The 24,889-nt window shown below is 41.1% G+C and overlaps 3 protein-coding genes across 6 annotated transcripts; all 3 read left to right on the top strand.

Annotated features, from left to right (window-relative positions):
* The first annotated feature begins 1,079 nt into the window (after positions 1 to 1,079).
* On the top strand, positions 1,080 to 11,831 carry pabpc4 (poly(A) binding protein, cytoplasmic 4 (inducible form)). Of its 4 annotated transcripts, none has more exons than XM_010879217.3 (14): positions 1,080 to 1,690; positions 6,090 to 6,283; positions 6,612 to 6,727; positions 7,700 to 7,839; positions 8,003 to 8,097; positions 8,254 to 8,391; positions 8,918 to 9,013; positions 9,141 to 9,410; positions 9,597 to 9,687; positions 9,842 to 9,967; positions 10,091 to 10,163; positions 10,274 to 10,401; positions 10,588 to 10,718; positions 10,822 to 11,831. In XM_010879217.3, exons 1-14 carry the CDS (start codon positions 1,495 to 1,497, stop codon positions 10,921 to 10,923), a joined length of 1,896 nt encoding a protein of 631 aa, XP_010877519.1. In that variant the 5' UTR covers positions 1,080 to 1,494; the 3' UTR covers positions 10,924 to 11,831. The 4 variants fall into 4 exon arrangements, with proteins under 4 accessions (XP_010877519.1, XP_010877518.1, XP_010877520.1 ...); XM_010879216.3 differs by having other exon boundaries at positions 10,091 to 10,224; positions 10,311 to 10,401; XM_013137484.3 differs by lacking the exons at positions 1,080 to 1,690; positions 6,090 to 6,283; positions 6,612 to 6,727 and adding an exon at positions 7,221 to 7,276 and having other exon boundaries at positions 10,091 to 10,224; positions 10,311 to 10,401.
* A 3,004-nt stretch (positions 11,832 to 14,835) lies between these two features.
* Positions 14,836 to 20,197, top strand: ppie (peptidylprolyl isomerase E (cyclophilin E)). Its single transcript, NM_001304246.1, is given in 10 exon segments — positions 14,836 to 14,873; positions 15,229 to 15,327; positions 15,474 to 15,517; positions 16,618 to 16,644; positions 16,810 to 16,891; positions 18,411 to 18,514; positions 18,621 to 18,744; positions 18,935 to 19,120; positions 19,746 to 19,888; positions 19,983 to 20,197. Coding segments are annotated over 10 exon segments (909 nt in total). The 5' UTR covers positions 14,836 to 14,842; the 3' UTR covers positions 20,052 to 20,197.
* Positions 20,198 to 20,518: 321 nt separating this feature from the next.
* cx34.4 (connexin 34.4) lies at positions 20,519 to 23,234 on the top strand. The gene is made up of 2 exons (XM_010879214.4): positions 20,519 to 20,625; positions 21,265 to 23,234. Exon 2 carries the CDS (start codon positions 21,369 to 21,371, stop codon positions 22,164 to 22,166), a length of 798 nt encoding a protein of 265 aa, XP_010877516.1. The 5' UTR covers positions 20,519 to 20,625; positions 21,265 to 21,368; the 3' UTR covers positions 22,167 to 23,234.
* The last annotated feature ends 1,655 nt before the right edge of the window (positions 23,235 to 24,889 follow it).

Below are 24,889 nucleotides of genomic sequence, written 5' to 3'. Positions count from 1 at the left end.
GACCTATTGTCTCTATATATTAAGGGTGTAAGCATATTGTTCCTCAAACCACATTTTGTTCAAATTTTATAATTCCCTGTTTTACAGCTAATTTCGCTACTAAAACGTTTCGCGGAATTAATACACTGTTTGGGAACAGTGTTTGGTTTGAGGACGCTAGCTGGCTGTGCGTTCTTAACCAAGTGGGAACGCAAATTTCCATAAATAACCGATATGAAAATATCTTCCACTATCCTCCTAAATTACATATTCTATGAGCATCATCATTCAATGTTTTTGTTAAATATTTTCATTTTAAATTAATAGTGCCAGACTTTTTAATGATTGCAGAACTACCAGCTTGCATGAAACTCCCCAAAATTGAGGTGATGTATAGTGGGACACTGCTAACTCGATGGGTATATGATAGCATGGATGGAGTTGTACTAAGTGACGAAGAGTAAATGTTTGATTTATGCAGTCATAGCGATGGAGTTCATGGGAATGAGTTTGTCTTCACAATGAACTCTCCCAGTGTGTAGGTAATCATAAGGTGAGAGAAGCCTATACCAGATGCCCCTTGATGAAAGATTAGTCATTAGGGGACACTGTCTGATTAATGTGATGCGATAATCTCTTTACACGTGTAATTTTCTTCTTCTGGTGGTGAAACTGCTTCCTCACTTCCTTAATAACTTGTGTAATCCTCTTTAGGGAACTGGACAAAACAGAATAACCAGGTCCCATGAACATGGTGGAGTATAGCTATACCAATGAACAAGTCCATTTTGACATTTAAATACATTTGAGGCATCAACTCATTTTGCTTTCGGTTTTCATGCTATTACTTTTAATTAAACAGCTCCAAATAACAGGGGTGTTTTTTGCCCCCCTGCTATATTAACCCCCACGTAGTCACACCCAGATGTCGCTGTAGGGATCTATGCTGGGTAGTTGTGACTGTAACCTACACCCGCCCGGCTCCCCTTTACACCGCATGCTCGAGTTTTTTCTATCCCAAGTTTGACCCTGTCTACTATTTCCTCTGCGCACTGCACTGTCTATAAAGTGCCCATGCTTTTCCCACGCAGTCTCTTTCCCCGGCCACAAAACAACCGTGAGTGTCTAACTCACCGTCCTTTAACAATTTTAAAAAATAAAAAAATATATAAAAAATATAAAATATACAAAATCTTAATAAAAACAAGTACCGAAATATTCGAAATAAAAAAATATTTAAAAAAAAAAATGCAAAATATTATTTTTTGTTAACAGGAGGCCTCGGGCTTAACCCGACGTTAAGGACAAATCGATTCATCAGGAGAAAACTGGGATATTTATTATTCTGGTTGAGCCTTCTCTCGTCAGCGAGTAGATAAACTTCTTTTAAGTCACATTCTGGTGGCATATAGAGCGTATTTTCTACTCACAAACTACGCAAAGAGAAACATTCTTAAAAAGAATTCAGTTTATAGCGTGAGTGAATACTTTTTTACATTTTCTGCACTCCAAGAAATGAACACAGCGACTGCGGGGAGTTATCCAATGGCTTCTCTTTATGTTGGCGATCTGCACCCTGATATCACCGAGGCTATGCTGTATGAGAAATTCAGCCCAGCTGGACCAGTGCTATCTATTCGAGTATGTCGTGATATGATCACCCGACGGTCTCTGGGTTATGCCTATGTGAATTTCTCGCAACCCACGGACGGTAAGAAATATGGCATGACTTCAATATAACGGTGTGTTTGCGTAAATAATTTGTGTAATGTGGACTGGATGTGGACATGTTGTGAACCGTGTAATTCAGTGCACTTGTCTGGAAGAATATTCAATGTAAAGCACATATGAGTGGAAGAATTATAATCACGTACACGGACCGTGGAAGTCAATTGTAGTACGATTTGCTAATTAAGTATTAATCACGTTACCTGTACAGAGCCCAGTGGTTACCTCCAGACTTCATAGTATAAACGTAATACATATAGAGTCTATTAAAGAATAGGTGCAAGCCTCAACTGTTTATACTGTATGACAACATATTGTCTCCGAAGAATATATAGGCTACCACGCTCCTGGGCCAATCATAATTTTTTAAACGCTGGATCTCGTAGATAAGATGCGTAACTCTCCAAAGTAAAGTCAAAATCGTGCCAGTAGTGTGTGAGATTAAGTGGTTGAATGAGACTGCTGTCCCTAAGCATGTTTGTCAAATTTCTTTACAGAGTGATAGAGACCAACAGATGTTTTGATAGTTTAAGTGTGTACCAAAATGTTTTTATACCCTTGACTGACTTGTATGCATTTTTTTTACCTTACAAGTTAGCATTTCTTATCTCTTGTGACAGCGCCAGCATCGTATGAAACTTTCTATGTAGGACTTAACTAACCAAAGTTTTGTCAAAAACGGTGTTAGTGAGAGATCAAGCACGCCGATCTGTTGATTTAATTTTGGGTAAATTAGTTGCAGGATGTTTTTATTTTTAATACAAACTTTACTTTAGACTCAGATAAGCTTGTACGTAACCATGCATGAGAGCTTGAATGGGTCCTTGTTTTCTATGTAAATTTTAATAAAACATCTTTATCTGTGTCACTGTAACTTTGGAACTTCCATATGCTAATGTATGCTGTACGAACTCTAAAATAACATTTTGGTCTTCATGGATTACACTGTGAGTGGAGAAGTAAATATTTGGACTAGCATATAGCAGTGATGTCCTGCTTTCATGTAACAGTATTCACAAACAGACCAGAAAGAAAACTCCTGATCTGTTGGAGCCATGCTTGTGTGTCTGTGTTCTGCCTCTACTGGTGAACGGATGGAGCTGCAGTTCTGCTCCAGAGGACTTCACGCTGCCTTACAGAAAATGACCCATTTCTGCTCCTATTTAAAGAACCACCAGGGAACTGTTTTGAAGTGAAATTAGCTCCCATTGCCCCTCTGCTGCCTTTTACAATAAGAAAAGGAAAAGGCAGAGCTGAACAGTGCTGCCTTTCTTTGCTCAGATGTGGCATGGACAAACCAATGGTTGAATGCCTGATCGAGGTGCTGTAATGTATCGCAAATGTCTGCAACGTCTGAGCAGGGGAGCGTGACCTCAGAGAGAGACAGTAAACCTCCTTACATCCTTCCTATTATGGCATCTGTGAGCATACGGAAAAGCTGGCCCCTGTGGCTAAGATGGAATCCTGTGATCCTTCCTGAATCTATCAGAAGTCCAACCGAGTTGACTTCAAAATGGTGACCCTCTGCTAGCATGGTCCTGCCAAAGACTTCAACATTATTGTCAGTTATGTGTTTGTGAATACCTGTTGGATCAATTACACGATTTTAATTACAAAAATGTTGATAGACTAATGGCCAACAAGCTGCATCAATCATTGACTAGAAGTACAATACAGCACGTTTTCAGTAGATTCACAGACCCTAATACAATAGACAGTGCACTGTTGTTTGATCGAACACCTAATTTAAAGTTAACTACTACAAGGAATGGAACTGACTTGCCAGTGTTTCAAAAATTTTTTACTCACATTTCGCCTTGGCAAAGAAGCAATATAAACTCACTACAGGGGAGTAGAAGGGATGGAGACGAGCTAGACATATTTCACCTTTCTTTCACATGAATCAGTATATATTTTACAGTGGGGACACTGTCGTATTCATTCTTTTTAAGGACTCAAAGTTGACTTACACTGAGTTCTCATCGTCCTTTGGAATTTAACCCATGCGCACAAATGTGGAGATGTGGGGTAAAGAATATCATTTTCAGTTGGCTGAAGTGTGTAAACTTTCTACCTGCTTACGACGCACCATTTAGGCTTGTATTTCACTGTTTCTTGTGGGTTTAACACCTTTTATGGTTACATTCCTTGGGCACGTTCCTCTGTCAGGCCATCTGGTGACACGTCTGATCTTATAATGCTTGGATAAGTATTTTCCATGCATGTTAACCATGTTATAGGAGTCTGGTGCCTGACTGCACATTCAGTGACTTGCCAGGCAACAGTTGGTTGATGCATGCATGTCTGAGCAGGTGAATGTGACCATTCTCCATGATCCTTCCTCTACATGTGGATCTGTAATGTTTTGTTCAGGTTGTAGTGGTTTAAAATATATTTTCAAAATGTACTCCATACAAGAGTACACACTTGACACATTTCCAATATGTTTAATGTGAGTCCCCAATCCTGCTACTATTGTAAGAAGTCTGAAATATAACCTCAGTTTCATGCTTCAATGTATCACCTGATTGAACAATCACTCCATTAGCCATATAGCTGTATTCTGGTCAGTTGAATAATGTTGAAGTCTGACTTGACAGGATTGAGCTCTAGGGCATGGTATTTTCTATGAAGGGATCTTTGTCAGCCAACTAAAAAGGGTATGCCTTTTTGGCTTTTGTGTTTAAGTTTCACACCTGCCAATTTCATGTCTGAGTTAGGGTGAAGAAAACCCCATTGTCTTTATATTAATTTGATGTTTTATTTTTAACACAATCAATATAGCATTACGTCAGGAATTGTTGTATAACATTTTCATGTGACAGAGGTAGCTCTGCCTGACCATCTCCACTTTGTTTTGCATAACAGCTGCATTTGTTAACAGTTGCAAGACCTAGTGTTGCTCCTCTGAACATTCTTGTTAAACGTGTCTCCCTCCATCAGTGGTAGAGAATGCTTAACTCACACTCCACGCCAGCACATACCTCTGAAGACCCCTCTCTAAATATAGTTTGTCAGGCAGCCCAAATGTTGCCTGCCTATAATTTCTAAAACCATTTGGGGTTGGTTTCGCAGATAAAGATTAAGCCTATTCCTTGACTAAAAAATCTAACTCAATGGAAAATCTCCATGCTTTTTTTAGTCCAGGACTGGGCTTAATCTGTGTCAGTAAAACTGTCCATTTCAGAATACACAGATAATGTTAGACACTTTGTGTTTAGTTGCAAGAAATAAACAATTATTTTGTTAGTTTGTTCAAAAATAAATGTAAAGTATATTTTCAAACTGACCTGTGAAGTTCACAGCGTTTCTTTCTGTGTTGTACATTCACACAGACACCTGTTACTTGATTTCATAATGTGTTTATCTTTTTCTGCCATTAATCTATTGAGCAATCTGGGCTTCACGTGATGCGGTTTTTTTAATCAAGTATGGCACAGGGAACCCTCCAGAGCTACATACACAGGGCAACCATCACACACCTCTGAGCTGGTTTGTGTATAGTACAATTGCAGAGAAAACTGCTGATGCTAGCAGATGCAATGCAGCTCTGTTTTGTTTACCGGAAATGTTTTGCTGTAAAGCCCAGTGTGTGTTGCCATGGAGTGACAGAAACAAAGGGAAGCTCTCTGGCACAGGTGCCTAGATGGACATAAACAGGATTTTGAGAGGGATGCAGCAGGAACAAGACAGCTGAAATCTAAAATCATTATAGGCATAGCTACAAAATGCAAATCCATGTTGGAGCACACTAACAATGTGGTCTGGAGAAACACATTGGCTATTATGTGTTAGCAAACATTTTAGAGAACTTGTAAGACACCGCATCAGGTTTTCATCCGCTATTATCCCATTGAGTTAGGGCTTTACATGTACTGTATGTGTGCCATTGATTCTATTTGTTATGACAGAATGAATAAACTATCTCTTGTTGAATGTGAAGTACTTCTGATCCTATGTGTGTGAGTAACTGCCATTTGCAACTGTCTAAGCAACTGGAACAGCTGCTCAGCGTGGTGGCCTGGGTCAGACCATAGCCAATTGCTGTAATTAGGACCATGAGTTATTACTTAAAAGTGCTCTATAAACTTGGTTAGGTAGTTTTCCTGACCCCGTGATTACCTCCTGGTCCTATCCATCACAGCACGATATGGGAGGTTGATGGTGTAGCATGGTGTGTTGAGCACTGAAAATAATAAAACAACCTGGTGTGACGTACATAGCGACTGAGCTGTCTTTAAGGATCCATGTTTTAAGTTAACCTGACTCTACCCTCTTCCCCCTTCCCCCTACTTCCTTCTGAACCCTTACCCATGCCCTCTACCCTTTGACCTCTTCCCCTATGCCCTCTACCCTTTGAACTCTTCCCCTATGCCCTCTAGCCGAGAGAGCTCTGGACACTATGAACTTTGATGTAGTGAAAGGGAAGCCAATCCGAATCATGTGGTCACAGAGAGACCCCTCCCTCAGGAAGTCTGGGGTGGGCAATGTGTTCATCAAGAACCTGGACAAGACCATCGACAACAAGGCCCTCTATGACACCTTTTCTGCCTTTGGGAACATTCTGTCGTGCAAAGTAAGAAAGTGTTTCTTACCCAGAGAGAATTCTTGTTTCTCTATTCATGCCATTGCACAAAGCGGTTCCGTCAAGGTTCCACACTATTGGCTGATTCGTTTTGATGACCTGTTTGGAAATGACTCAAACTTGGTCACTGAGAGGGATCAGCCAATGCAGTTTTAAGTCCTACTCTGTTAACAACATTTCAATTGTGGAAGCCCTCACTGGTAAAGTCTGTGGACATGCATTTCCAAGAGGATTCAATGTTTATGTTCTGAACAGACATACTGACGTCACCTGTGAGCAGTTTGTAATTTTAAACAACATAAACCTGCCCCATAAACAGGTAGTGTGTGATGAGAATGGATCCAAGGGGTACGCGTTTGTGCACTTTGAGACGCAGGATGCAGCCGACCGCGCCATCGAGAAGATGAACGGCATGCTGCTGAACGACCGCAAGGTGTGAGTGTCTGATCAACCAGGAGAGGGTGTTAAACGGTGGGGAAGGGGCTGGACTTCCATCACTGTGACCGGGCCTAAAGCAACTCCACTATACGAAATCCCTTTGAATAATGTAGTAATGAAACATTCGAGTGATGTGGAGATTAATGTAAAATATTACAATAGGTCTAAGTGGAAAAAGATATTCCTGATGATATTGGAGAATGAGCATGTGTGAAGAGAGGTGGGCAGAGACGGCGGACTGTAGATGGATAGCAAGAGCCTCTTCCCCACACCGTCCCCAGACACCCAGTGTTTCTGTGTGGTTTGTCTTAACAGTGAGTGTGTTTTTGTTGTTGTTGCTGTGCTTACTGGTAAATTAACCTTTCACAGCTATGTACACAACACATTTCCACTCCCCGTGTCAGCTAAGCTGTCTGTCTGTACGATGTTCACCCGTCTGCCCGTCTGTTGTGTGTATGTGTGTAACCACGCTTGTGTGTTTTAGTGATGGAGCGAATGCAGGAATGCAATACTGGAGCACGGATTGGGAGATGTCTGCATAGCAAGGTACAGTCTGAGTAGACAAAGGTTATCTTTTAACCTCATTTGGCTCTCAGTTTTCGTCTTTATGAGCCTTTGTTCCTCCATTCCTCAAGTCTTGGACCAGGAAATGTCAGTGTTTCTGTTTTGTGTTCTGAATATATAGAGTGAATGCTCTGTTTGCTGGTTTGTGGTGCCATGAACAATGCAACAATGCCTGTTTGATCTGTGTATTTCCAGAGTGGTCCTTGACTTTTTCATTGTGGCAATGACTTTCATTTGGTAGTCATATCTGGGGACCATCAATGATAGTACTTTGTGGGTACCTGCTCAAAGCCTGGAAACATGCTTCTCAGATGAGAACCATGAGAGACGGAGCCCTGTCACTTTCTCACAGCTGCTCGGGACTGTTTTACAAGAGTTGTGTCACTGCTCTCTCGCTGTGTTTAGGTTTGTTGGACGTTTCAAGTCTCGGAAGGAGAGGGAGGCAGAACTGGGGGCCAAAGCAAAGGAGTTCACCAACGTCTACATCAAGAACTTTGGAGATGACATGAATGATGAAAAGCTGAAGGAAATGTTTGACCAATACGGTAACCTGTGGTTGAGACATACGCATACTAACTTTGCTCATTATTGGCGCCATTTAGTAATGGTTATGAGTAATGAGTTTTTGTAATCATCTCTGTGAACCTAAAAAGGAAGTTGCATCATTCCTAAAGCTGAATCCCACTTGTTGCCTTCTCCACCCCGCAGGTAAAACCCTCAGTGTGAAGGTTATGACTGACCCCAGTGGCAAATCCAGAGGTTTCGGCTTTGTGAGTTACGAGAAACACGAGGATGCCAACAAGGTACCAATATAACTGCATAATTGACCTGTCATACAAGATGGCAGGCTTTCATGGTTGTTGGAAAAGGCTTGGAGACTAATTACAGTCAATTATAATCGGGTTCAGTTATGAGTTCACTGCATAAACTCTAGCTGTAACAAATGCGTCTCTACTTAGGCTTGTGAGGAGATGAACGGCCAAGAGTTCAATGGGAAGACTGTGTTTGTGGGGCGCGCTCAGAAGAAGATGGAACGGCAAGCGGAGCTGAAGAGGAAGTTTGAAATGCTGAAACAAGAGCGGATCAGCCGTTATCAGGTCAGCCAGCGCGTCACTCTCCTCTAGGCCTACATCTTAAGATGGTCATTCTCTGTCATAAGCTTTTCATGTGGAATACCACATTTGAACAGTTTAAAAGATGGAGTACCATGTACAGGTCATGCATAGTATGTTTACATATTCCACGTGCCAATAGCTGCCTAACTGAAAGGCAATAGCATCCCCAAGTGCTTAGTTTTACATATAAAACATTTCCATTTCAAATGTTTTCCCATTTTTCATTTAGCACACACTTTTATCCAGAGAAGGTGAATGTTAGTGTTTACAACACAGTTACACCACGGTTAACATTAACGAAACACCGGCAACAAATGTGATTGGTTAAGTCTTCATGGAAACGTGACACCTTGTCTGATGCGGTGTGTCACTCTTCCAATACTGTCTAACATACACAGATACGAGCCAAATGCTTTCAATCATCCAGATGTCTCGTTTCATTGTACCCAGCCATAAGCCAGTCTAGGGATGTGCGTCAGGGGCCATGTCTGTGTTCTTCTGATTTCAGGGCGTTAACCTCTACATCAAGAACTTGGACGACACTATCGATGACGAGAAACTTCGCAAGGAGTTCACCCCTTTCGGGTCCATCACCAGTGCCAAGGTAAGGGGGGTTCAGCCGAGGCCAACGACACTGTCACGTTATGGCCCCAACCAAAATGAAACCTTGTATTTGTGAATATATACTATGTGGCATCCAGAGATAAAATGGCTGACTCTTCTTAATGCAGGTGATGCTGGAGGAGGGACGGTCTAAGGGCTTTGGGTTTGTCTGCTTCTCCTCTCCAGAGGAGGCCACCAAGGCCGTGACTGAGATGAACGGGCGCATTGTTGGCTCCAAGCCCCTCTACGTGGCCCTGGCTCAGCGCAAAGAAGAGCGCAAGGCCCACCTCACCAACCAGTACATGCAGCGCATCGCTGGCATGAGGGCCATGCCGGCCAACGCCATCATCAACCAGTTTCAGCCCGCCAGTGGGTACTTCATGCCGACGGTGCCACAGGTCAGTGATGGAGGGAGAGACTGTTGATTTGACAGACAATGACGTGCGAACGCCAGAAAGACGATTGCGAGTGTCACCTGGGGGATCATTTGTTGTGCACGTAGCAGTAGAAATAACAGAGTAGGACTGAGAATTGCAACATAATTGCCATGCATGGTTACATTTCTATCATTAACTGTCTCTCAGGCCCAGAACAGGACCACCTACTATGCACCAAATCAGCTGGCCCAGATGAGGCCCAACCCACGCTGGCAGCAGCAGGGGGGCAGAGGTCAAGGTGAGTGGTAGAGATTACATCACACTCAATGACGGACTAGATGGTATTATGGTTTGTATATCCAGACTGTGTCTATTCAAGCAGTGCCCGGCAACGTAGCGTAGCCACTGGACCTGTGTCCAGTAATAACCCCGGCCGACCCTCGTCTTCGCAGGTGGGTTTCAGGGCATGGCCAACTCCCTGCGCCAGCCCGGTCCACGTGCCAACCTCAGACACATGACTCCCAACGCCAGCACCCAGGGACCTCGAGGCATGGGCCCAGCTGGAGCACAGAGAGTTGGTAAGAGTGGGTGGCCGTTGTCTAGCTGACGTTAACGGATTGTAATTGACATGCTGGAAATTGCTCTGCAAACTCCCTATACTTGGCTCATTGAGAATCTGTATGTTTCGCCTCTACTATTAGGAGGTGCTGGCCAAGCCATGGGTCCTCGTCCATCCATGGGTGTCCCTTCCCCTCGGGCCATACCCCCGTACAAGTACGCCACCAGCGTTCGCAGCGCCAATCCGCAGGTGGTGCAGCCCATCGCCTTACAGCAGGTAACACTCAAAAACATAACTTCTCCCTCTTTGTTCTGCTCCCTCACAGTACCGCTCCCTCATATGGCCCGTTTCTCTCCTGCCAGGCTCAGCCAGCTGTGCACGTGCAGGGTCAAGAGCCTCTAACAGCCTCTATGCTGGCCGCTGCGCCGCCCCAGGAGCAGAAACAGATGCTGGGTGAGTGCTGAGACGGGCTGGTGGGTGTGTTCAAATTGTTCCTCAGAAGTTCAATGCCATATTCTAGAATCTGGAATGTCTTAGATGGATGTTGAACTTCATTTTTTTAAGAAGGTGCAATTAATAGTGGGATATTTTACTTGTGGGAACCATTCTTAACCCTTTATTTCTCTCTCTGCCTGTCAGGGGAACGCCTGTTCCCCCTGATCCAGGCTATGCATCCTAGCTTGGCGGGCAAGATCACTGGGATGCTGCTGGAGATTGACAACTCGGAGCTGCTGCACATGCTGGAGTCCCATGAATCCCTGCGCTCCAAGGTACCAGGAAATGGATAAGATCAGGATAAGGTCACGGAACAAGCTCTAGCGTGATATTCGGCAGTTTTCTCAGAGGCTCTGACTGCGATGGGTTTTCCTGCAGGTGGAGGAGGCTGTAGCCGTGCTCCAGGCCCACCAGGCGAAGAAGGATGCCACACAGAAAGTGGGAGCCGTCACTGCTACGCCTGCCACTGCTACCTCCTGAAGGCCGCTTACAAATTATTTCTTCATTAACATATGAGGGAAATATGAACCATGATATCACTTGAGCTTTGTCCCAGTACTGATGATTTGGACAAAATACATTAAAGGTGTATAGGTTTGCAAATGGAGTGTTGGACTTGTTCATATTTTGTATTTCTCATGCGATGCTTATTCTTTCTCCTAGGACACAAACAACTGAGAAAAGACGGGGAGAGATTAATAGATTGTCTTCAACGGCCTTAGTCATCTCTACTAAATCCTATGCACAAATATAAAACAAGCTTAAAAAAAAGTAAAAAATGCATATTTCTAAAACAATATTAAAGAAATATTACAGTACTTCATTTTTTAGTTCTGTAATAATTTTAAAGTAATTGCCCAGTGAAAACCTCACATTTATACCCAAATAATGTTGTTGATTATGACGTATTGGTTGCCAATGCTTACATTTAAAAATGAAACCTTAAACCATTTTAGAAATGCTCAGGAGGATGACCGCAAAATCATACTGGAAAAGGGTGAGCTGGCAAATCAGCTGTATATTCATATTCATATTTTGTATTATTGCTATATACCCACAAAATTCTGTTCTTCGGGCAAACGCAGACTTTTTAACATACTCAATTAAACAACTTGGGGGAGGTAAACTACTGTACTCATATTTAATATCCATCTGAAAACACTGAGCAGTTACTTTAAACTAGACACTAGCAAAACATTTACTGAGGGATTTCTTCAAATTTAAAAAGGCCCTTTATTTTTTGTTAGGAAAAATATATTTGCTCTAGTTCTTTGTTGGAAAGTTTTGTGTTTGATAATTAAAAACATTGGATTCTACCATCCCATCACAATATCGTGGGTGGTGTAGTATATGGTATACTCAATAAAGGGATGATTATATCAAGTTTACCACATTGGTTTTCTTTTACAATGTAGTTTTTATTCTGTCATGGCACCACTGTCTGTACTAACTTCATGACTGAACTGAAGCACTGAAGACATGTTTTGTTCTTGTCTGCAGCATAGGGTGGTCCAGAGATCTCAGTCGCTGCAGCTAGTATACATTTACCGCAGCAGGATCAGTTTATTCAGGCCTACTTCTATTTCAGCGCATTCCTTATCTTCCCACTTCATCACTGTCAACATAAAATGCTGAAGACAAAAGATATAGATAGATACAGTCGGGAGAACAAGTATTTGATACACTGTCGATTTTGCAGGTTTTCCCACTTACAAAGCATGTAGAAGTCTGTCATTTTTATCATAGGTACTCTTCAACTGTGAGTGACGCAATCTAAAACAAAAATCCAGAAAATCACATTGTATGATTTATAAGTAATTAATTTGATTAAGTATTTGATACATCAGAAAAGCAGAACTTAATATTTGGTACAGAAACCTTTGTTTGCAATTACAGAGATCATACGTTTCCTGTAGTTCTTGACCAGGTTTGCACACACTGCAGCAGGGATTCTGGCCCACTCCTCCATACAGACCTTCTCCAGATCCTTCAGGTTTCGGGGCTGTCGCTGAGCAATACAGACTTTCAGCTCCCTCCAAAGATTTTCTATTGAGTTCAGGTCTGGAGACTGACTAGGCCACTCCAGGACCTTGAGATGCTTCTTACGGAGCCACTCCTTAGCTGCCCTGGCTGTGTGTTTCGGGTCGTTGTCATGCTGGAAGACCCAGTCACTACCCATCTTCAATGCTCTTACTGAGGGAAGGAAGTTGTTGGCCAAGATCTCACGATACATGGCCCCATCCAAGATGTTTCCACCTCCATGCTTCACGGTTGGGATGGTGTTCTTGGGGTTGTACTCATCCTTCTTCCTCCAAACACGACGAGTGGAGTTTAGACCAAAAAGCTCTATTTTTGTCTCATCAGACCACATGACCTTCTCCCATTCCTCCTCTGGATCATCCAGATGATCATTGGCAAACTTCAGACAGGCCTGGACATGCACTGGCCTGAGCAGGGGGACCTTGCGTGCGCTGCATGAAGCCCCAGACTGAGGGAGATTGACCGTCATCTTGAACTTCTTCCATTTTCTAATAATTGCGCCAACAGTTGTTGCCTTCTCATCAAGCTGCTTGCCTATTGTCCTGTAGCTCATCCCAGCCTTGTGCAGGTCTACAATTTTATCCTTGATGTCCTTACACAGCTCTCTGGTCTTGGCCATTGTGGAGCAGTTGGAGTCTGTTTGATTGAGTGTGTGGACAGGTGTCTTTTATACAGGTAACGAGTTCAAACAGGTGCAGTTAATGCAGGTAATGAGTGGAGAACAGGAGAGCTTCTTAAAGAAAAACTAACAGGTCTGTGAGAGCCCAAATTCTTACTGGTTGGTAGGTGATCAAATACTTATGTCATGCAATAAAATGCAAATTAATTATTTAAAATTCATACAATGTGATTTTATGGATTTTAGTTTTTTAGATTCCGTCTCTCACAGTTGAAGTGTGCCTATGATAAAAAATTACAGACCTCTACATGCTTTGTAAGTAGGAAAACCTGCAAAATCGGCAGTGTATCAAATACTTGTTCTCCCCACTGTAAATATATATATATACACGTACATATATAAACACTTATACACACATATACAAATACAATGCCTGGATCTTAAAGAAATGTGAATGTGTATATATATATATACACATTTCTTTAAGATCCAGGCGTTGTTGGTTAAGTTTAGGGTTAAGGTAAGGCGTTACATCTAGGTAAAGTTTAGGCATAAATGTTACTTTATTGATGTTAAGGTTAGGGTTATGGTTAGGTTTAGGGTTAAGATTAGGGCAAGGGTGCATGCAATGTTTATTTTCTGGTCCCCATGAGGATAGCCGTGTGTGTGTGAGAGAATGAGTGTACACAGTGAACTCCAAAAGTATTAGGACAGTGACTTTGTGAATTTGAAATTATACAACAATGGGGTAAACGTAAAGACTGTAATTTGAGTGTATTTTCATCCATAACAGAATAACCATATAGAATAGACAGCATGGTTTGTATATTCCCCTTATTGTTTGTATTTGGACAGATTAACATTGTGTAAATAGTATTGCTTAGCACTTCATTATACATCTTTTGCGTACAAAGATTGGTCTGTGACCCATAGACATAATCAGATTCAAACTTTTTTCAAATGTGTCTGATGAGATTATGAGATTATATTTAGCATCTGGTCCCAGTTATTAGTTTACTATTGGGAGTTTGCTCTTCGGATTATTAAGGAAACCGAATGAATAGATTACCTTGTGGAGGGCAAGTCTGGAAAACCGTCTTCTATTGGGTGATTCCTCTATGAAACTATGCTTACAGAGCAACATCATTTTTACAATAGTGGCAAAAGAAGTGTACATCGGAGTTTCCCAGCATGTATTGAAAGCATATATGCCCTGAGGGCAGAAATTTATTTCATTGGTTAATTCAATGGAGAGGGTGGAGCTTACATTTGAAACGAGCTGAATACCCTAATAATAATCAAAGCTTTCACCAAGGTGAGTGCTTTTTCTACCTTATGCCCTCACCCTAACCTTTTCAGAAATGAACTTAAATATGATGATTACAGAGTTGACATGTTCATGTTAGTGTTGGGCATTCTGAGTCTTTTCATTGAGCTGTGGCTCACAAATACCAGATATAATTAAAAAAAAACTCAAAACAATATTTAAAAACGCACAGGCTACTAAAAAGGCGCAATAGCATCTACAAAAAGTATTATGTTCATCCTGTTTTTTAAGCGAAATCGAGAGAGATTAAAATGTTGAGTTTAAAACATGAAGCGTTCCACTGAGTAGACGCGTGGCGACAGCGGGTGGTGGCGCCAGAGTGTAATCCCACCGATGTCCACAGAGGCGGGCTTTGTCTGTAATGCACCAATCACGATTCTCACGAAGTTCAAGGGTTAAAGGTTAGGCAAAACATGGCGTCGACCAAACGAGTGCTTTATGTTGGTGAGATTGCTGCGTTTTAATTGCTATTTTGTTATTCTGTAGTTGAGCCAAAATGTGTCAATAGCTACTTTGCCATTCATTCTGCATATATAACGTACGTTTAAAGTGGATTGTTGAAATAGGCTGGCTAGATAGAGCGTGCAACCGTAGCAATCTCAGGTCGCTAAGTAGCTAAGGTTTATAAAACGTATTGTTGTAAGCACCATTCATTATGTAATTATGTGTAAATATGTTGCTATAGAAGCTTGAAAGGTAGTGTAACTGATGTTTTGTAACTTTATTTGACCCAAGTAGCACGGTAATGTTCCAAGTTGAATAACAACTGTAACTTTGACTTAATTGTCTATGTTGATAGGTGGTCTAACAGAGGAGGTTGACGAAAAAGTCCTGCACGCAGCATTCATTCCATTCGGGGATATCACAGATATTCAGATTCCAATTGACTATGAAACCGGTGAGAGTAATTACCCTTACCATTAACACGTCTACATAGAAATTCATCCATAATGTTTGGCTACTTTTCTTCCTGACAGTTAGTAGTTTCTTGAAATGAAAAGCTGGAAGTGCAGTCCATGTCTCACAATGTTGTTTTCCTTGCAGAAAAGCACAGAGGATTTGCCTTCATTGAATTTGAATTGGCAGAGGTAGGTAACCTAGGGACTATTATTTTGAAGATGTTAGGGAGTTATTAGTTGTGATGGCTCTTGATACCAGTTGGCCATGCCTTAATCCTAGGATAACAAAGGCTTACTGTTGTTGTTGCGTAGTTGGTGTTAAGCATGGGAGAATGTTCAACAAACCTGATGCAACTACTGGACACTTTGTCAGTGTCCAGTAGTTGTTTAAAACCCTGAACTTTCTGGGAAGAAAGTTGGTAGGTCCAAGATGTTCCTTGCCACTTTAACAGCTTCATATGTATGTGTGTGTGTGTGTGTGTGTGTGTGTGTGTGTGTGTGTCACACAGAGCAATGCCACATATGAGAGCCATTCAAAATTGGATTGATAAATCTGAAACATTAGGTTGTTGTCTCCGCTTCCCATGGGTAGAGAAAGCCCTGTGGCCAGGTAGTTCACAAGGATTGGAGTTAAAATGTAATTAATGATTTTCTCATCAATACAAACATTAGTATTTCCTCTAAGAAATGGAATGTTACACAGTGATTTCAGAAATATATTTTTTGTATTTTTTTTTTTTTTTTTTTCTTAGGTATAGCTTGTAAATGTTGCATTATTTATAAGTGCAGGGTGAACACATGTTCATGGCAACATGCCTGTAATGCCCAGTAGGATTTTACTAGCCCGTTTTTGGCTGTGCCCAAGCCTTTTCCTAGGTTTTGCCTATTTGGTCTTACTAACCTCCTATGGCAAACAACAGCTTGTGTACTATCTTGGTTTTGTTCTAAAAAGCTTTGGTGCTCATGATTTCATGACAACAGCATGCCAATCTGTGTAACACCAACACACACGGAAAGATGCTGGCAAATTCAAAAGAGAATATACTTGGATTTACCAGATTTTCTGCAACCGGGCACTGTCCTTTTACAGACACTGAACATATTTTGGGTGAATCATGAAAGAAGAGAGTATTTCTCGTTGGTTGGAAGATTATTTTGCTCTGCTAGACACTGGGTACGCAACAGATGGTTTTGAGTGTGTATAAACCTGAGATTCAGCATGGATCGCCATCTAGTGGTTGTGGTGTATGGTCATTGTAATGTTTTGCTTTGCTCTTCATCTTCCACAGGATGCTGCTGCTGCTATTGATAACATGGTGAGTGAAATGGTGCTTCTGAAGTATGTTTTCTTTATCCAACAGTTCTTTACATTATCCTTGTTTTGGGGTTGTATGTCATCTGAGACTGTCACAATATTATTTAAAAGCTGGGGTATTGGATTATTGATGCATGTTTTTCCTTTACCCCTGTGTTATTGACAGAATGAGTCAGAGTTGTTTGGAAGAACCATTCGGGTAAACATTGCCAAACCTATGAGGATCAAAGAAGGCTCTTCTCGTCCAGGTGAATAATATGCAATAGCCTCTATTAATATTTTAAAATGTCCTGTGGCTTTTATCTTTGAAGTTGCCCACCAGTGGCCTGTCTCATCCTTTTTTGACATAATTGTATCCTAGAAAGGAAATTTGTGTTTAGTTTTTTTTTTGCTGAATACTTTTAGTTGCTAATCCTTTCAGAAAATGGGGTGGGAATATTCTGATGCCTGATAATTTTACCTGGGTAAATATGTCAAATCTTTTAAGGGAGGTCTTGCTTTTTCATAATTTGATTGAAGCTGTGCTTTCAGCATGCTCATTAGCTATAACAACACAATCTAAATTGCAACCGTAAGTCCACTGTAGAAATATAACGTATACACTGAAATTCAACACTACTGTTGTTTGCTCCTTGGGGTTTAAGGCCAGGTGTTTTGTAAAAGCACTTTGTGACATCTGTTGATGTAAATACATTTTATTGACTGATTGATTGGTAATACATGAAAGCCTTTACTGAATATTTTGCAGTGGAATCTGTTGCACCTGCTAATTTAGTTTGCTGCATGACAGTCTGGCCAAGTGTGACTTACTATGACTAGCTGCTCAGAAGGAAAAACAGTTGTTTCTGATTAATAAACATCCCCATGTTGATTGGTTAAAAAACCTTCCAAAACCCGGCTCTGAAATGAAACGTAGGCTAAAAACTACTCACACACAACCTCTTTTAGGGAAAGACACGGCAGTGGCACAATGAGATTTCAAGCCCAAATCCACTCAGTGGTCACTGTAAGGTAGACATTAAGCACCTTTGCCTCCACATGGGCTGGAATTCTTTGAGGTGTGTTATCATCATGGTGCTGGAAAAATTTGTTAGGGATTTTGGTTCCCATAATGCGTGCCTGTGTTGACACAGTGCAGGGTGAATCAACTATGAATTCCTGCAGTTAAGCCAAATGCTGACCGTACCATCTACATGTCGCAGTAGAAATTGAGATTTTTCCGACCAGGCACCCCTTCAGCACAGCACTGTAGTAAAGGGTGGTTATTTAAGTATTTGTGGACTTCCTGTCAACCATTCGCCATTGTCCGCTAACTTCTCTCATTAACAATGTGTTTTTGCTCACAAAACTTCTACTAAATAGGTTTTTATTGCAACTTTCTATTTAAACTGTCGATATTGTGGTGCTTGCAAATCCCATGAGTTCAGCTGTTTCTGAGAATGAACCACTGAGTCTGTCACTTAGGTCAAGCGTCTTTCCCATTCTAATGTTTAGTCAAGCAACTAAACCTTTGGACCATGTCTGATGGCTTAAAATGTAATGAGTTTTAGGCCACGTGATTCACTGTTTGGCTATATGCATTAATCAGCGGGTTTACCTAATAAAGTGGCCACTGAGTGTATTGTACTTTGTCTGAAATGGTCTATTGACATACTTTGTGGTGGTAAAAGGGAAGCCCCGGCCATTGTCTTCCAGGTCAAACTTATTGGCCGTAATGGACTTTCATAGATTTGATGAAGCTGATTAGTGTGTGCCATTTTCCCACAGTTTGGTCCGATGACGACTGGCTGAAGAAGTTCTCTGGAACAACCACGGAAGGGGCTGAGGTGTCGGAGTCCACGGGAGAGTCTGCCAAATTAACTGCAGCAGATGTAAGTGGCGTGTCTGAGTTCCTGCCTCTGTAATGGATGAGAGTGGGAAGAACGTGGTATAATAACCTCTGGTAAAAGCCGGTCCCAATAATGTTGATGCTTGCAGGGTGAGCCTCCAGCCAAGAAGGGCAGAACCAACCCCCAGGTTTACATGGACATCAAGATTGGCAACAAGCCGGCTGGGAGGCTACGCTTCCTGCTCAGAGCGGACATCGTTCCCATGACAGCAGGTTTACATCCCTTTTTTTTTAAAAATACAACACTCTTATTTGTATTTTTTTAGGAACAGTATAAAAGCAGAGCCATTGAAGCCTGAAAAGATGCAGCCAATGTAGTAGTCTGTATTATTTTATGCCTGCGCCTACATATAGGCAACTTCCTCTAAGATATAAAATTCTCTCTCCCTGATTTCTCCTGTAGAGAACTTCCGCTGCCTTTGCACACATGAAAAGGGTTTTGGCTTCAAAGGCAGCTGTTTCCACCGTGTAATCCCACAGTTCATGTGCCAGGGAGGAGACTTCACCAACCACAATGGAACTGGGGGCAAGTCCATTTATGGGCGCAAGTTTGACGACGAGAACTTTGTTCTCAAACACACTGCTGCAGGTGAGTCCCTCTCCAGGTCTAAGTATTTGTCTGTTGGTTTGCCTATTAATTAATTTGAGTGCTTAGTCAGAGCATTATATTGTTGATCATCAGATCATGGATGTGACAAAGAATGTCTTTCAGAAGACTGTGCATCTCTGGAGGGCAGTTAATATAATTGTTCTAGTTTACTATAAGACACCCCACATGTACTTTTATGGACCTATGTTTGGTGTACAGGACCTTTTTAATTAATGCTTACGCAATAGCCTATTTAACAAATAAAAGTGTTCAAATAGCAGGTGACAGAGTGTATTTTGGAGAGAGATGCGGATTGTATTCCTACTCAAAAGACCACTAGTCTCAACATTTTAAATTAATAGAAAAGAAAAAAGAAACTGTAGACCATGTATTTAATCAACCAAGCTATAATGTAAAATACATTTTGGCTCATATATGTTTCGGAGCCACTGAAGGCCTCAGCTGGGGTCGCGTTCAGCAGGATTGATAGATATACATTGTTGGATACACATCTCTGATCTAAAGAATACATTTATACGCAACATTCAAGAACATTTTGCAACTGAATGTGACCGTGATCACATGAGGTTGACTTCCTAGTGATGCTTCCTTCTGTGTATAATAGGTCAGCTCTCCATGGCCAACTCTGGAGCAAACAGCAATGGCTCTCAGTTCTTCATCACCTGTGACAAAACAGATTGGCTGGATGGCAAGCATGTGGTGTTTGGAGAGCTGATGGAGGGCATGGAGGTGGTTAAAGCCATGGAGGTATGGGGAGAGGAAGGTGTATAGAAGTTTGGTCATATATGTGGCTAGAGACTGAAGTTGTTTAACAGCCCTGATGTGTTCTCTGTCCCAACAGGCTCAAGGAACAAAAGAAGGCAAGCCCAAGCAGAAAGTGATCATTTCAGACTGTGGGGAGTATGTTTGAGTTGAAGCATAGAATAGGTCTGCGTGTGTGCCCGTCTGCGTGTCCGCGTCTGCGCGCGTGCATGTGTTATATGCTGTACATGGATTCCACCTGTTAGTCCAACCCTTTATGTGATGTAAATATTACAATAAACACTTTTTTATAACGAATTCAATGGCTGCTTTTTCAGTTTGCTTTTTTTCCAGTTTTAAAATCGTTGTTTTACCTTATGAAGTGAGCATGTATTTAATCATTAAAAAAATGAACAGCCTTCAAACAAACAAATCAGTTGAACATTTTAGTTTGCTATTCATATTAGTTCGTGTCAGATATTAAGGTTGGTGTTCAGTGGCTTCAGTCTGCATAATATTTAATGTACCAGTTAACAAACTCATCCACACGAACCCAACCCGCCACACCTAGCAATTCAGGTTGGATAAACGAAAACATCGCTTCGTGCTCCACCCACACTCCGGTGCTGTGTTGGGATGTCTTCATAGATACTAACAGAGTTTGAACAGTCGAGTCCTGATTCTTCGTCCTGAAACAAAAACTTCTCCGGCTGAGTTCCTGGTCCTTCTTATTATTTTGAAGTGTAAGTACATTTTTAGTTTACATTTCCAATTGTGTACCGAGTAATGACCGCATTTTTAGCTGTAAGAAAGACCTTATATGATTTGTATTATTCTTTGCGGACTATGAAGACTGCCGTAGCGACATTTACGCCACAGCGCATTCACTAGAGCTAACAATTAGACCAAACGAATTACCTAATAGCGTCAGTGTTCAGGTTAACTCTGAACAGTTCACTCGTTGTTTTGCAAAACTGGCTATAGGTACTACAAAGGAATCGTCGTGTTTTTTGTAAAAACCGATACATTACAGAAACAACAATCCATACCTCGCGTTTAGATTTTTGAAGACACCAATGTATGACAATAGTTTTCTGTAACTAGTTGGGAAATATGTTTGACATTCATCATTCTGTTGGCGGTATGTTTTATCTAAAATGTTAATTTAATTGTACATTTTAGTAAGCATATTTGAATATAAAAAATACTTAATTTTACCCTGATTTTATTAAGCAGTACATAAATATAATACACTAACATTTCTTGTTGCTTCACTTCACTAAACCTACCTGTGAAAGGGAGTTAAATTAATATGGTATATGTATGCATTTGTTCACTTTTACACAATTGGTTGATCTAGTCCCCCTCTTCTCTTTCACTAGATTGATGAATTTAGGCAACCCTCCTGAGTTTGACCAACGTTTTTCACCCTAATTCATACTACATCTCAACTTCTGTCAGAGAGGTAGCTTGTGAGAGCCTCACAATGAACTGGGCTTTCCTTCAGGGCCTCCTCAGTGGGGTGAACAGGTACTCCACAGCGTTTGGCCGTGTGTGGCTGTCCATTGTCTTCCTCTTCAGGATCCTGGTGTTTGTTGTGGCCGCTGAGAAGGTGTGGGGCGACGAGCAGAAAGACTTCAGTTGCAACACGGCCCAGCCTGGCTGCCATAATGTCTGCTATGACCACTTCTTCCCCGTGTCGCATGTCCGCTTGTGGGCCCTACAACTCATCTTTGTCACATGTCCTTCTCTCCTGGTGGTGATGCACGTGGCCTACAGGGATGAACGTGAGCGTAAGCACGCTGAAAAATACGGCGAAGGCTGCCGGAAACTCTACAAGGACACTGGCAAGAAACGCGGTGGGCTGTGGTGGACCTATGTCTTGACCTTGATCTTCAAGATAGCTGTGGACGCCACCTTTGTGTATCTCATCTTCTATATATACGAGGGCTATGACTTCCCCAACCTCGTCAAGTGTCAGGAGGAGCCCTGCCCCAACGTAGTGGACTGCTTTATCTCTCGGCCCACAGAGAAGCGTATCTTCACCATCTTCATGGTGATTACCAGCCTGGCCTGCATCCTACTCTCCTTCTTTGAGGTCCTGTACCTGGTGGGCAAGCGCTGCAAAGAGGGCATCGTCAGGATGTGCAAATCACGCTCCTCCTCCAGACAAACACGGCAGAGAGCCACTGTCAATGGCAAGTATGAAATTGGGTCCAACTCGTTAAAGCTATCCAGCAAGGATACGTTGGTCCCATCATACCATGTAACCATGTCCTACTGAGGTAGCCTGGAATAAAAGGGAGAAAAAAAGATATATCTGCCAAGCTCCAACTGCTATAAGTGCGGGTTTGCCAAAAATGAATAATGACACGATTGCAGTTGATAATGAAAAGAAAAATATTTCTTCAGGTAATGACTGGATACAGACATTGCATACTAAATAAAATGTTAAGTAGTAGTTGCAATGGGAAAGGTCTTGTATTTCTTATCAGGCATGTTCAACAGATCTCTTTTGCCTAAGTTAAAGTATATTGGGACAGGTTTACTTTTGAAACTTCTGGATCGTTTTTTACTGAAAGGAGTTTTGCTGACAGTTTACTCTTCAAATGACTTGTACTAGCCATTTTGTGTATAAATTAGGAACGCAACCAAGTATTGCAACGCCTCTGGTTGGTTTACAGATGAAATGATTTGTTTACAGTTTTTGCCACAATTTAGGACATGCTGATGTAAACACTGATGAGGAACTCGCTTAAAATAATGAAACACCCAGCAGTAACAGAGAAAAGTTTTGCTGTAGGGCTGGGAGATGTTTTATTTGTTTGCAGTCTAACAAACTTCTTCACTTTACAATGGATATTTCAAGAAATCAACCCTTGCCACCCTCTTCTCATGTCATTAGTGTTGTTATGCCCTAGGTACTTTTTGTTACTGCCAGAGACTGGATTTTTGCCTTACTGGGAAAATGTGGTGTTGTATATATGTTTTCACTCTACAAATAGCATTTACTTCCTTCTGTGGTAATTTATTTAAAAATGATTGATATGTTTTAGTCCATTATGCACAAACTGGGCTTTAAAAATGACTGACTTCTATTTTTATGTGTTGAATGTATTTAAAAATACAGTACTGTCACTGTAGATTTGTGTTTCTGGTAACACAGCTGTTGATTATACATCGCAATGTATATTACATGAATGTAAACTGTGATGCCCAAACTTGGAGGTATGTCTCAGTACAGCTGCAGTTTATTTTCATTAAAATGTCTTCCCTTTTTTTTTTTTTTTTTGCATATTCTTTAGGATTTTCTGCTAAGTGCAACATGTGAAATTGCTGGGGAAAAAAACACAACGCATTAATTTTATAATAAAATTGAAATAAATTTTACTTTTTTGTGATCATTTAACACAAAATCTAATAATTTGAAAGATATTTTCAGGTATACTTTTTATAGGGACAGTGGGGAAAGCTAGAGGTGAGAGGTTTTGTTATAAAAGCTGTCGGTCTTATTCAAAAGTATGTTTCAGCCGTACCGTACAGGTCCACCAGAGGCAGCATCTTAAGACCACTGAGCAAAACTAGACCACATATTTTACAATGATTTTGTAAAACAAATGAATAACTAAAATATAGTTTCTACATAAGTATTTACCCACTTTCATAAGGCAAATGTGAATTAGTTTAGGAGACATAGGGTTTCAGAAATTACAAGTCAATGTGTGAGAAAAGGATTTACCTTCAAATCACTAGCCTGAAAAACATCAATAAATTCCCCCAGTCAAGCATTTGAAGCACACATTCAACTATAAAGATCAGGGAGAGATTTCAAAACCTCATACAAATGGACAATGATTGGAAGTTGGGTAAGAATGACAAATTCGAAATGTTGAGCCGTTCAAGCAGACACGGATTAAACCTAATCCTGGATAAAAAATAAAAAAAAGTCAACAATTATGAGGTAATAATTGGATAAATGTATTAAGCCACACAGACACATCAAAAGTTAACCCTCTACTCCAAATCTAGAAGTAGACAGCTCCTACACCCTCGGCACTCGAATGACATCCAAGTATACTTGCAAGAGCACTTGCCCAAGCACGGGTGAGTGCTGATCAGCATTAACTATCGATACGAAGTTCATTGACAATGTTTTTGGGGGGGTTGATCAAATTTGACAATTTGAACCAGTTTTAGACACATGACTACGGTTTGCATTGAATTGTGGGTGATATCAACCCTGCAATTGAGTGAAGTTCTTTACTCTGCCCCTCAAGCTAAATCATGGGCCAGAGGGCAGCTTTTGTAAATTGGACCGACATTTAAGATGGCAATCAACACTGCATCCAGTCAAGATAGCGATTCCCAGAAGAACAGTAGCTAGGGGGACTATTTAGTCTACTTTGCGAATGTAGCCACAGTCATCCTCAACGGCATAACCAGAAAGAATCTCCTCAGGGATGTCATTTTGCTATTTGGGATTTTAAAACAGGAACAGATTTTTTTCTTTGTGAACAGTATGGATCAACCACACTACAGAGACTACAATAAGGACAGTCTAAAAAGGACATTCTGCAAAAAAGTAAATGTCAAATTAATAAACATTATGGCCTTTTATTTTAGGATGAATCCAAAACATTCTAGAATAACAGGGCTGACATTGACATTGGCAAAGGCCAGTGAGTTTTTCAGATAAAAAGACCCAGCATACAGATTATGCAACTAACATTGACATTGGCAATTATATTCAGACTTATGACCTGACTATTGGGGTCAGATACCCCAATAGGTTCTAGCTACATTGGTCATACCTCTACATACAACGTAGAATGTGCTCTACGTTGGACCTTAAAATTAAGCTACGATCACACCTAGAGCATCTATGCGCTCTGGTACACCTGAAGATCGTTAATTTCTATACAAACTCAGTGTTGCAGTTGCAGTTTGTTTCATGCGTTGGATTCGATTTAACTTTTGCATCAAGTTGTATACGAAATCGGCTTAGCT

The sequence above is a fragment of the Esox lucius genome, chromosome 15 (assembly GCF_011004845.1).
Source record: "Esox lucius isolate fEsoLuc1 chromosome 15, fEsoLuc1.pri, whole genome shotgun sequence".
Lineage (NCBI taxonomy): Eukaryota > Metazoa > Chordata > Actinopteri > Esociformes > Esocidae > Esox > Esox lucius.
The sequence above is the reverse complement of the archived record's forward strand: the minus strand, read 5'-3'. Positions and strand labels throughout refer to the sequence as shown.

Bases quoted from the DNA above. Each gene is read 5' to 3' on its own strand.
- pabpc4 (XM_010879216.3), top strand. From the start codon at position 1,495: ATGAACACAGCGACTGCGGGGAGTTATCCAATGGCTTCTCTTTATGTT. The intron at 9,968-10,090 runs GTAAGAGTGGGT...CTCTACTATTAG, and splicing joins AGCTGGAGCACAGAGAGTTG to GAGGTGCTGGCCAAGCCATG. The intron at 10,225-10,310 runs GTAACACTCAAA...CTCTCCTGCCAG, and splicing joins AGCCCATCGCCTTACAGCAG to GCTCAGCCAGCTGTGCACGT.
- cx34.4 (XM_010879214.4), top strand. From the start codon at position 21,369: ATGAACTGGGCTTTCCTTCAGGGCCTCCTCAGTGGGGTGAACAGGTAC.